General features: G+C 41.7%; 1 protein-coding gene across 1 annotated transcript in view; it reads left to right on the top strand.

The window, feature by feature from the left end:
* Positions 1–13,782, top strand: part of CNTNAP5 (contactin associated protein family member 5) — a 302,130-nt gene that overhangs the window by 179,742 nt on the left and 108,606 nt on the right. Inside the window, exon 11 of the mRNA XM_035128546.2 lies at positions 1,082–1,188. Within this exon, the coding sequence (XP_034984437.2) occupies positions 1,082–1,188 (107 nt within the window). The remainder of the gene's footprint in view (positions 1–1,081; positions 1,189–13,782) is intronic.

Here is a 13,782-nt window from a genome sequence, read left to right as displayed (position 1 = left end):
TCTACTGTGAGCAGTGGCACTTCATCCTTGCTACTCTGATAACATTCAATAGTGAGCCCAGGTAATAAGATGATGTCAAATGACTTGATGAAACAAATGTTTTCTGGGTCATTGGCCTTTTCCCTCCAGCCTGCTATGTTCCAGGACCTGCTATGTTCTTAATCACCTGGGCCCCAGAGTCACATGATATCATTTTAACATGGGAATGATGCCAGGAGTTGAGACTTGATCTTCCTCCCAAGTGAGTGAGCCAGAGTCTGAAAAACTCCAAACAGCCTTTTTCTTTGTGCCAATAAAATTTCATAAATATTCACAGTGTAGCACCTGGGAGAAATCTGTTTTAAGTTCTATTCTGAGGGGGAACCTAGCCCTCAAGAGTACCAGCAGAGCTGATTCTGCATTTATGTCCGCATAACTAAGGCTTTGAAATGAGCTCTCAGGTTGGGTCCACCACCCACTGTTCCCACTTCTGTTGACTTCCTGTGCTTCACTGCAGTTTATGTTGCTTTCTTCATTTCACTAGTATCAGAGCTCAGGAGAAAATCTGGTGAGAGTGAGGGGGAGAGCATAAATTTTATTATTCATAACCCACTCTCTTTTTATTTTTATTTTTAATAGCTCTCTTTACTTATATATCCTTGAACCTAGTATAGCCAGATACCCAGTTTAGCACCCCAAACAGGAAAACATGATGAAAGTTTTGCATCTACCAGTATGTTCATCTTACATTACTTCTCCTTATCGGAGGCCAGAATAAAACATACATTTTATGTTGCCTTGACACAGAAAGAATTCACAAAGCTAACCTCTTTTGGTTGTTAATTTTGACTTGGCTTTGAATTCATTCTGGTCAGTGCAAGCTATTCTTCTGAACGCCTTTGTTTCAAGCTAAGCAGAAAACTTAGGAAGGGTTTCCGTCTATGCACCAATGTTTGTAGCCATAGGAAAGGTAGTGGCTTAGGAAAAGTTATGCAAAGGGCAATACGCTGCACATTTCATTGCATATGTAATCTGGTTAAAAGCAACTAATACCTTTGTTGTTGCTCTTGCTGAACTGTCCTTTCTCACCCTCCTCACTCAGGTGTCTACCAGACTACTGTGAACATGGAGGAGAATGCTCTCAATCCTGGACAACGTTCCATTGCGATTGTGGTGAAAGTGGCTATACAGGAACAACCTGTCATAATTGTAAGTGGATCACATTGTAAATGACTGTAGTGTAAAAGCACAGAGGGGAATTTATCATTTAGCAAAAATGCAAAGTGTTTCTGTTAAACAGGCTCAAGAAATGGAAAGTTGGGAAGTTAATTCACACCCCAGTCCTACATTAGAAAAAAATAAATCACGAAATTCAATGAGACCTACTTGTAAATAGGTATACAAAGCTGGGCCCCCGGCACTGAGCTTAGACATCTATGCCCACAGTAATTTCAAATCTTAGTTAAAAGAGGATCACAGACATTGATCCTTCACCAAGCCTGAAGTCTAGAGGCAAGATAAGCATGTTCCTGGCATGCACTGGGAATATTGAAAGAGTCTTGCAAGGGGTGGTCAGGGAGAGGAGAGCAAGCAAAGAAGAAACCAAAAGAAAATTAAAATCTGATATTTGAAAGATTGGTAGGGAATCCAAAAGTGTGTAAAGGGGAATTGAAAAAAAAAGACCAATGAGAAGGCATCAGAACAAAAAGGGATTGAGAAAAATCTGGGAAACTTTTAGTGAGTGGTAGATTTGAGCAGGTATTCAAACAAAGATCTAGGTAGTTAAACTGGAAGGATGCTGGTAGTCAATCTAGAAGGTTGACCTTGGAGAATGGTCTTCCTGAATGGATTTGCCTTTTGAGAACAAGTTATGTCACTCAAGGTTTTTAGCTTATCCTGGAAGTGTAATTTTTCGTTGTTGTTGTTGTTGTTGTTGTTGTTGTTGTTGTTGTGTTTTGCAATTCTGAATTGGTTGAAGTATCCTATCTCTGGAGTCTAAACTAGAGTCTTCAGGATTTCAAAATCCTCTAGCATAGTGTCGTTTTGTTTATAAATCTGTTATCTCATTCATTATCTCACTTGTCCCTTCTTGGGCAAGGTTCTTGAGCAGGTGGCCACAAACCAGATTCTCAGGCACTTTCAAAGGATTTTCTAGATCCATTTCAGTCGGGGTCCCTCTGGAGTGGCTGTCCAAGTTGGGGATGGGTGATTGTTTCCATGGGGTGCTGATTGGGGAATGCTCCAAGCATAACAAAAATAACCATTTTTGCAAGCTAGCTTCGTGAGGAGGAAATAACTTTTTGGATCCTCATGACCTCCCTAGTGAAAAGGCCAAGCATAGAGAAATTGATTGCAAGGCTGGTTATATTATAAAACCAAAGCAGGGCAGGGAGTGTCATTTCCTATGTTCATCCACTTCAGCCAAACCCATCTTTGGCTGAATTCTGAACACAAAGTGGAGACCACCATCAAAACCCACATAACATGAGCAGCTGGGGAAAGAAGGCTACAGGCATGGCCTCATTTCCTCACTTTCTAGATGATTACAGGCAGAGGCAAAATGTGTTGCATAAAATCAGTGGGCTGCATGCGGGCTGCAGGCAATGGCTTTGAGATGGAAACAAATCTCCTTCCTACCTGCTTCATTTCCTGCTGAAAGAGACCAAAGCAAATTGAGCTGATAATCACAGCACCCCATCTGACTATTCTTTCAATGGCCTGCAGTGTACAGTAATGTGAAACGCGATTAACAAATGCAATAATTAGCAACAACATACTGTACATCCCAGCTAACTAGCATATATGGAGAATATTCCTGTTTGGCCGCATAGCTGGTATCTACTGTAGGTAATCTCACATTGCTACATAGGAAAGGTGGGGTGGGAATCAGCATGGCGTGTATCCACATGTCCCATCACTGAGTGGCCTGCCTCCCTCCCCCCCCCACCCCAGGGGCTCTGACTGCAATTCATTTGCCCATTGTACCCTGCTAGACGGAGGCACTTTTTCATTTTCTTCTCTTTTGCAGTGGTGTTCCTTTATTGCATTCAGTACAGGCGATCCCCGAGAGCTTGAATGATAGGGTTCTTTTTGGCAGATTTCAGCATGAACAATAGCTGAAGGTATTTGTTTCACAGAAATAGATGAAAATGTACTTACCCAACAGAACATTTGTACTAAATTGACATATTTCTAGGCATGGATGTTTGAGTTTTTAAAAATACTCATTTCCCACTTTACATGCTGCATGAACCATGTAATGATTCTGAAAAGTATTTTTGTTCTGGGTTTTAAAAGCAATCTGTGGTAAGCTGTGCTTGAACGAGACCCGGGTTGCAGTGTTTCAGACTTGAACTTTCACATAGCAATGCAATTTTGTTTTATTAGAAACAGAGGCATGTTTCAAAGTAGCACTTTTGAAATGAAGATCACGGCAATTCAATTTTTGCCAACTCCAAAATATACTTTCATTTTATGAAACTGCCCTCTTTGTGTGCAGGGAGGAGAATCAGTAGCGCTACAAAGACATAACTGATGCTCTGCATAGTCTCTCAGAAGCATTGGCTCTTGACATCCTCGTGGAATCTGAAGCATTCTTGGTTTTCTCCCCCTGTTTTTCTTAATGGTTGCTAGTTCCATTTTCTCAGGTGCTAAAGTTTGGTTAAGTACATGGAGAGGGACAAAGTAAAATGCACATGCGGAATGGCCTAATTTAAAGCCAAGTCTATTTTTCTGCATTTTTTCCTTGCCATTTGTTTTTCTCAAGATCAGTTTGTCAAGTGTGCAGCTTGATCCACAGTTCAACATCCTGATCTGCACACTGATCCAAGGCTGGCAAAATGAATATGTGCTCTCCAAAATGTGGATCAAACTGGAATCCTCACCATCATTAAGTGCATAATAATGCATATCATATGAAATAAATGTTGGTATTTGTTTCGGAACCAATAAAGCCAATAGCTCAAGTCTCATCAAGCTCAAGGAGTGAAATGAGATTTAGAAGGGGTGGTGGTGGAAATACCGAACAGATAAGTCTGACATTGTGATTTTCAGAAAATTCAATACCTAACACTGGCTACAATATATGCTGAATATAGAAATGTTTTCTTCTGCATTATATTCCACATTGTGAAATCTTCCACTTTCCCACTATAGATCACAGGGGTCTTCAGAGCCTCAGGGTTCTCTTGCTATTAGAAACCACCTTGTAAGCTCTCCAGTTGGATGAATTCTGAGCTTTTTTATTCTCTGAGCCCTCCTGAGATCTGTTTATTTAAACAGTCTTGATTCCCCATTAATCCTCGATTCCTTCATAGAATCATAGAACCGTAGAGTTGGAAGGGACACTGAGGGTAATCTAATACAACCCCCTGCAATGCAGGAAACACAGCTAAAACATCAATGAGAGAGGACCATCCAACCTCTGCTTTAAAATCTCCAAAGAAGGAGAGTCCACAACAACCCGAGAGAGTCCATTCCACTGTTGAACAGATCTTCAGTTAACCCTTCCCCTCCATGACTTATCACTGAGTTGGCTAGCCCTTTTCCTTCCTCCCATGGCATGTCCTAATTCAGAGTGGCAAGTCTTGTCTATAGCTTAGCTTTTTGCCCTTTTCTTTTTAGGCTTTCCCTTCTCCATCCTATCTCCATCCTTGCTTCCTGAAACACAAATTCTTGCTTTTCATTTTCCCCCCCACTTTCACTACTGACATTCATCTCTCCACTCTGGAGTTCATCCTGCCATCCATAGATTATATATTCCCTTGGTGGGTGATGTAACAGAAATAGCTTCTCCCTTATGTTCTGAAAGATGTCAGCATGTCCAAACACCATGCTATGAGATATTTAACAAAAATTACTACAGTACCTGATATTTGAATCAGTACATGCTAATCTTATACATACAAAAAAGGTCTCTTAACAAGTTTCCTTTGCTGCCAGAGGGATGTTCCCTACCAAAAGAAAAAGAAAAGGAAATGTCAGACAATTTCCAATATAACATATGCAGAATATTAACACAGCTCCATAAATGGAAATTTCACCCCACAGGAAATGCCAACATTTCAACATTCATTTTGGCTCTACATTGAAATGAAATACTCAGATGTACCAATATTCAGGTAGACTGAACGTTCTGCTTTGGTAAGTGTCATTTGATAGATGAATACTTTCCTCTACCCAGCCACCATGAAAACCTGGCTTATTTTCCCTCACTAAAATGACATTTCTAACTGGAATAAATTTGATTGGGATATCTTGATTGTTTCCATGAAACAGGAACCACATTCCCCCCCAGGGGTGTGTGTGTGTTTTAATTAGATCCTGTATTGATTTACATTCCTTATATTTTTGAGTGTCCTAATAGTTATGATTAAAGCATTTCTCAAGGAGTAAAGGTAAAGGGACCCCTGACCATTAGGTCCAGTTGCAGAAGACTCTGGAGTTGCGACGCTCATCTCGCTTTACTGGCCGAGGGAGCCGGTGTACAGCTTCCGGGTCATGTGGCCAGCATGACTAAGCCGCTTCTGGCAAACCAGAGCAGCACACAGAAACACCTTTTACCTTCCCGCTTACCTTACCTATTTATCTACTTGCACTTTGACATGCTTTCAAACTGCTAGGTTGGCAGGAGCAGAGACTGAGCAACGGGAGCTCACTCCGTCATGGGGATTCGAACCGGCGACCTTCTGATCGGCAAGCCCTAGGTTCTGTGGTTTAGACCACAGCGCCACCCACATCCCTTTCTCAAGGAGTAGCCAATAACTATTTTATTTAAGAACAACGTGCGCTTACTGAGTAGCTATTACATTGTTTAGTGACATAGTGCCAGCAAGTGCCTCTCTTGCTCCCATGTCTTGATAATGTCTCATCTTAATGGGGTACTTGACTGCTGTGAGAAGATACATCCAACAATAGGCAGACAATAATTCCGTAATGGAACAAACAGTTTTAGTGTCTGCCATGTATAGACTATTACATATGCCTTTTAGTCACTTGTAAAGTACAAGAAGAAGGGATGGTATTGTTACATGTCACACCCAATCACCACCAAGTGGTAGAAAGATTCCAGGGGGTCCCAGGCACTCATGTAGGGTTTGTGTTTCTGTCAGAAATTAGGCACAGCAGAGACCGCATTGTCTTTATGAAATATAGATTATTTACACATATTTATACCTGCATCTAGATGGAGAGGGTTCAGGGAATTCACATCACAACAGAGTCATTTGTTGTCCTCCAAAGAGCAACCAGCTCAAACCCACAAGCAGATGAATCAGCCATGCTGCCTCTGCCTCGTGGTGAAGATGTCTTCTTTTTCAGTGCCTCATTCTGCCCACTTCCTCCTTCTTCCCAGCACCACTTACAGAAACAACTCACCTTTCACTTTCTGCATTGGCCACTGTCACCCAGGCAACCTTTGTTTACCAAGCCTATTGCAAAGCCTGCCACTGTAATTCTGGCAACTCTCGTTTGTCCAATATTTGAGGGATGAAGTTATCAACTCTGTGGAGATGGAGTAGGGTAGGGTTTTAGCCTCAACATTAACTCTAAGTGACTTCACTCCCACAGATGCCCAAATGCTCAGGGAGGCCATTTTCCAAACATCTCCACAACATGATAAGTTTGTGTTCTGTTAGCATAATCTTCAGAGACCAAGGACTCCAGCTTGGAAGCCATAACAGAGCCACAGTTGCCCCGGTGTCATTGGAGCCAATAGTTAATAAATCTTCCTTCTGTGGAGTTGGATCTAGCCACCCATACACAGGTGCTGCTTTATTTATGCTTCAGTCTAGAGTTATCTGTGGCTGAAGCAACATTTGAGTCTGCTATGCTTCTATGTGACTCTCCAACCTGAGCTCCAGTTGGAGCTATCCTAGATCTGGGCTCTTGCTGCCACTCAAGATTGAACCACTCAAGATTTCTGTGTGACCATCATCTGGAACAGAACAAATTGGGACTCTTAAGTCCATAATGGATTTTGAAATAATTCCCATATGAAACACTTGACCATTAAGTAACTTTGATGCTATCTAAATCCAATATGTTTATCACTACAATTAATTACTTGCCAAGTTTCTCACTGTGACTGTGTTTTTGCTACTTGATTCGTGATACACTAGAGATGTACTTTTGGTTCTGCAAAGGGCCACATGATATATGCTGTGTAACCCTATGCATTTCTATTCAGTATGTCCCATTGTGTATAGGATTATAGCCTTTAAGAATCCCCTCACCCAAAGTAAGCTCTTTCCCCCCTCTTCCCCTGTTTTTTTTCCTCTTCTTTTTGTATTGTTCTATTACTTCTGCTCTTGAATAATTTTTGAATTTCTCACACTGACAAGTGCTGCTGAGCCAGCTGTGCTTGGCTAGTTTTGTTTCCCATCACCCTTTATTCCCAATCAATAAAGCATATGTGGATTTTTTTGAAGCCCAGCTTGAAACATGAAGCCTTGCTTCTACCTGTGTGAATAATACTCCAAATGGCTGCCATCTCACTGGAAGGGGAAATGTCACAATGAAGTAAACACATTCTATGCCTTGAAAAGAAGACAAGAAAAATGAACTACCTTGGTTTCCCTTCTCTCTCCCTATCCCCTTCTCTCTCATATATATACAGTGGTACCTCGACTTACAAAGATAATCCGTTCTGAAGGCGCCTTTGTAGGTCGAAAATTTCGGAAGCCGAAAAAGCGGCTTCCCCTTTAAAAAACAAAACAAAACCAGAAATGGAAACATTCGCAAGTCGAGTAAACCGCATCTAAAAGCGCCACGGTTTCCCTTCGGAGGTTGAAAAGAACATAAGTGTGCGGCCGTTTTTGCCGCTCATAACTCGAAAAATACGGAAGTCGAGTACTTCGTAAGTCGAGGTACCACTGTATGTACACACACTCATGTAGGCACACACACATATGCACAGCCATTAACACATCTGAATCTGTTCAATGACATCCTAGGTCATTATTAAAACATATCTTGGGTGTCAGAGACATAGCTAGGGGGTGGGCAGCATGGGGCTTGCATCTGCCAGCCACCTCCCCCTCAACCACTCAACAGCTATGGGGGAGGCCACGGGCAGACTCCCTGCAGACTCTGCACTGCTCAAAAAAGCAACACAGGCCTGCAGAGCCCCGGAACGGAATGGGGCTCAGGCACTGGGATTCTGGCACACCCTGCCCTGTCCCACCCCACGGGCCCCTTGCCCCACCCCTTGTACACGGCACGTACACTCCACCCAGGCACCCAAGCAGCTAGCTACGCCACTGCTGGGTGTTTCAAATATGTGACATGTGCTAACAGGATCTGTGCACTGTTAAAAGCTGAAATGACTATGACATCGATACTGAAAACTTTTATCACAAAATTTGATTGGGCTTGAAAAAAAATGGCTGCAAAAAGGGGGCCAGAAGTTGTATCAAAGTCTGAAATCTGAAATCCAGGTTTTGAGTTTGTGGATTTGTTTTTCAAGTGTCAAAAAAGCATCACACACAGACACACACCAAATATAAAAGCATCCCTCTCTCTTTCAGTGCTCATTGTTCCTTCTTTGTAAGGTTTTATTACACCAGGGGGAAGGGGATTCAACTCTTTGCCCCAAGCTTGACTTTCCCTGCAGCTTTCTTGTGATAGGGAAGAGACAAAAAATGGAAATGGAACTCTAGGATATGAACCCTTTCCTTTATCCACCAGGGGCCAAAACGGCATTCTCAATGCCCATTATAGCTTTTGCCCCAATAATGTTTTTTAGGTGCCTTAAGACTCTTCCCTGTGTTTTCTGCATCACACCAAAAGAACCTTCCTTCTGGAAGGATAATAATGTAATCAAAACAACCCTTCGTGTACAGTCAACTTTAGGCTCTAAATTTCTGGATTCTTATTTTTTTAAAGAAGCTATATTTGCACACAAGAAAAACTGTAGTATTCTTTTCTTTTTTGTACCATATCAGTAAATATGTATTTTTAACAAGAGGAAAATGAGCCATCTGTCATCTCAGAACACCACAGCAGGGACTTTATTAGTCTGTCAACAGTGGGGCCTGTCAAACTCAGTTCTTCAATAGCACAGATTTCATTTCTTTTTGGCATTTAACATGACAATTGCATTAGGAGGGTGAGCATGACAGTCACTTCTGTTAAGTTCACCGCCTGCCTCTTAACGGTTCTGCTATGAGAGCAACAAGAAGAGAGGGAGAGACCTTCCTCCCACTCCTTATTCCTTTATTTGTTGTTACTGAAAATGGCATTTCATCCAGCACCCTTTATTACAAAGATGCCTGATTATGCCTGTCAGGATAGGCAGATAAACATTGTCAGCGACATTCAGCCACAGGGGAAGGAATCTATCTGGATGTAAGGAACCGCGGGCAGAGAAATAAGGGGACCTGGGCATGAAAGGCTTTGAAATAATGGAGAATTTCTGCACTGGATTCACAAGCTAGCATGAATGTAGTGTAAGGACTTAATGAAAGGTATTACATAAGATGGACAGTGAAGTGAATGAATGATGGAATTGAGAAGGCTGGGCATGTATGTCCGTGGAAGGCCATAGAGGAGACAGTTGCAGTAGTCCAGCAGGCGATGACCAAGGTGTTAGAGTTTTCACAGCAACAGCAAGGTGCAGGTGAAGATTTCTAGTTTTGTAATCTTGTTGTTTAGGAAGAAGTAGCATGTGGGACCAAATATGAGGAGAAGCTGAGTGGGAGGAGCCAAACACCTGGCTAGTGCTTTGAGCCTAACCTAAAAGGTGGGTCACGATGTCATTCAGGGAAATCGAGAGCATATGAGGAGCGGCATACTCAGGGGAGAAATGTGGGAATGTCACAAACTGTGAGTTTGCCAATCCCATTCAGCCCTCTGAATACTGTCACTGGTTTAGGGTGAAAATGACATTTTAAATGAGCTATCGCTGTTGGGTAGGCATCACTGCTGAGCTAATGGTGTTGACAAATTGTCACCCTCTGCTGAGTATTTCTTTCTTGTTCCACACCTTATTGCAATGCTGTCACATATGTCTCTCTTATTTCTTCCTTCACCCTTCCCTAGCGCTGATTGGCTTACATGATTGCAACCCAGTATCTTATTACTGGGTTATGCCCAATTAAGTAATACATAGAATGTATCATTTATTTATTTATTTATTTTAAAAAGCTTTATATTAAATGTGAAGGAAAAGGTACCCCTGACCATTAGGTCCAGTCGTGACCAACTCTGGGGTTGCGGCGCTCATCTGATGTTATTGGCTGAGGGAGCCGGTGTACAGCTTCCAGGTCATGTGGTCAGCATGACAAAGCCGCTTCTGGCGAACCAGAGCAGCACATGGAAACACTGTTTACCTTCCCCTTGTAGCGGTACCTATATATCTACTGGTACTTGCACATTGACGTGCTTTCAAACTGCTAGGTTGGCAGGAGCTGGGACCAAGCAACGGGAGCTCACCCTGTCGCAGGGATTCAAACCACCGACCTTCTGATCGGCAAGCCCTAGGCTCGATGGTTTAACCCACAGCGCCACCCGCATCCCTAGCTTCATATTACTCATGTTTATTATTTTCACGGGATTTACTCGGAATATGACTTAGTTGGCTATACCCTGTTGCATTGCTTAACCATCACTGATGGAATGAAGGTTGGTTCTGGAGGCCGAATCTGGTGCAAAACTCGGTGACTAGCCTGCTTCTGGAGGCAGAATTACTGCCAGCATATAATATCCTGCTTCCAGTATTTGCACTAGCTGTCATACTGCTCCTGGACTCCAAGTCCAAGGTATTCGTACTAACTTATATGTCCCTACACAACTCAGGACCAAGTTACTTAAGCCTTATCCCTTAAACACCCAGTAGATCCCTATGTTCTGTGGAAGGGTTTCTCCTGCAAGCTTGAAAAAGATCAGAAGCCCCTGTTCTGTGGAATAGCATTTCTATTGAGATATGAAGGTGGCCACTATCTTCACTTTCCAGAAACAATTGAAGACATTTTTCTTCAAACAGGCTTTCCCAGCTGGATAAAGGGGTCTTTGCCACAAGATTCTGTTTGTTAGGGTTTTGTTTTCAATGCATTTTTGTGTGCTCAAATATATATATATGTGCAAATAGGTTTAGAAGGTGATTAATAGATCTATAATCATAATCAATACAGTGAAGAAGAGCCAAATTTCAAATTTTAACAACCAGATGCTATCTACACCACTGGAAAAAAATAAGTTGTAGGTCAGACTAAAAAGGAAAGAAAAAAAGAGAGAAGAAGATTAAGAGGAATTTTAGACATTCACAAAGAAAATTGGGTACTGTTCACACACTGTGTTACTACCACAGGGGGGAAGTCCTGAATCTCTTGTTTTGTATAACAGGTTTTGATTGGGTGTTGCTTTTAGCAAGGCAGCCACCCACATACATGCTGAAGGGGTACCGATGTGTGGGAAGGACCACGTTATTCCTGAACTGGTCTGAAAAAAACATCCTAAACCACACATTCTCATTGCCTCTGGCTATCATAGCCACATGATACTGTATTTCTGGTGCCAGAAAACTAATCAAGGAAATCACACAAATCAAAGAGAAGGAAGTGAAATATGGGCCCACAATGTTATCTTTTGAGAGTGTGAATATTCAAAAAAAAACATGAAAAGGGAATCACTTCCTTCATTTCATCTCTGTTTTTATCCCTTTGAAAACAATTATGTTTCTCTGGGAGAGTGCTTTGCCATTTTAAGCCCAGTGTGTATGCTACACTCTGCTTTGGTTTTCAGGATGTGGATTCTTCCCCCGTTGGTTTGTGTGATAACCTCCAAAGGACTCTTTTGTTGGCATAAATGCTTCATTATACCATCTGCCTGCATTCCTAATGAGTGACTTCACATCTTTCATTCATATTTCAAGGAAATCATATGATTTTGCTCCAGCAAGCAAAAATTATTAAAAGGCCAGTGATGTACAGCAGTTTCTAGAACCATCCATAACCCACAGCCAACTCAGTATATACATTTCTGTTTAATTATTTTCCAGCCCTCTATCTGTCAATGCATGATACAAGAGGTATATTTAGCAAGGCCCCTAAGTAGTAACATAAGGTGTCCTTTAGTGAAAACATTCACAGATTCAATAAGTGAACTGTATGAGAATTGCCAATTTTACACACTTCCCACCACTCTCTGTGCGTTGGAAAGAGCCATCGATCATTGGCAGAGTACATGCTGTGCATGGAAAAGGTCCTATGATCAAACTTCAGCATCTCTCAGTAAAGGAAGGAAAGACACATGTCTGAAGACCTGGAGCGCTGCAGCCAGTTGGTATAAACTTGCTACACCAAGACAGAAGGACTAATTGATTTGGCAGCTTCATATGCCCTAACCACAAGTGCCATGAACTGTGTGAATCTCCCCCATCACTGTTATTCTTAAATAGAAGGATGGAGCATCCATGCATGCAAAATGCAGATCTTCCAACTGTCCCTGTTTTCCAGGGACAGTCCCAGATTTACATAATCTTTCCCAGTTTCTGATTTGATCCCAGAATGCCCCACATTTCCTTAGGACATCCTTGTTTTCATCTGAGAATTTTTGTAGGGTATGAAGTTATGCAGCGCCCGAGCCAAGGAGATAAGTAACTATACAACCTTTGGGAGACATCTGAAGGCAGCCCTGTATTATCTTCTTCTTATCTTCTTATATATGTTGGAAGCCATCTAGACTGGCTGGGGCAAACCAGACAGGTGGACTATGAATAATAAAAAAAATTGTTGCTGCTGTTGTTGATAATTTCCATCAGAGAAATGTTGGAAGGTATGAAAATGCTACTACTACCAGATTAGTTCTTTCTTTTGCCATGTGAAGCCACATTAGAGCAAGTGGTGAGGCAGAACAAAATGTTGCTATTTTTCTTGAGCCTGAAGTTCATCCAAACTTACAACAACTCTTCCTATCTCACTGATGACTCGTTTTATGTCTCCCTCCAACCCCCAGACCCCCACATCTAGCAGTGGACAATTCTCCACTGTGTGCTAATTTCCAAGTTTGTTTTTTAGCATTTCTTGCCTTTCCTCTTGAGAACTCAAGGCTGCTAACCACAACAAGAAAGCCATGCATTAGCAATTGAACACATTGTTTAAAATGTAGCACCAATGCAGAAGGAAATAAAAATACAACTGCAAAAGAAAAAGATATTAAAACCCAGAATTACAAATGAAAATGGTTTCCTAAAGACGTAGGCTTCTAAAAGGACATGAATGAAGCAGTAAACTGGTCTTTCCTTCAAAAGGAGATCCAGAACATAGGTGTAAACCACAAGGTCTGCTCCATGTTGCCAACTGTGCACTTTTCTGGGGAATTTGGGACATCCGGGGGGGGGGGGGCTCCCTAGATAAACAGGTTCATAGCTTGAAGTCAGTGGTGCTGAATTCTGAAGAAATCTGTGATAGCCACAGAAAAAACTGAATTAGGACAGAGCAGGATGGCCCTAACTAATCAAAGGTCATCCTTTGATTCAAAAACATACATGAAGTGTGTGTGTGTGTGTGTGTGTGTGTGGTAATCTATTAAACAACAGAATCATTAATTGGTTAGTGAAAAGCAGGACTGTTAATTACTAACATTCTTTAACCATTTAGCAGTGTAATTTAGATTTGATAACCTATTTGAAAAGACCTGTTTACGTCAGTTACACAGAAAGCAAGCTGCTTAGGAAAAGTAGCATAGTATACCTCGAGGGGTTTATGTTTCGCCAGACATGTTACACCAGTAAAATCCTGGGGATTAATGTATAAACACATCTTATCATTTTTCCCAGTCAAAATTATTATACAAATGAAAGCCGCC

This window comes from Zootoca vivipara, chromosome 1, assembly GCF_963506605.1.
Source record: "Zootoca vivipara chromosome 1, rZooViv1.1, whole genome shotgun sequence".
Classification (NCBI taxonomy): domain Eukaryota; kingdom Metazoa; phylum Chordata; class Lepidosauria; order Squamata; family Lacertidae; genus Zootoca; species Zootoca vivipara.
The sequence above is the reverse complement of the archived record's forward strand: the minus strand, read 5'-3'. Positions and strand labels throughout refer to the sequence as shown.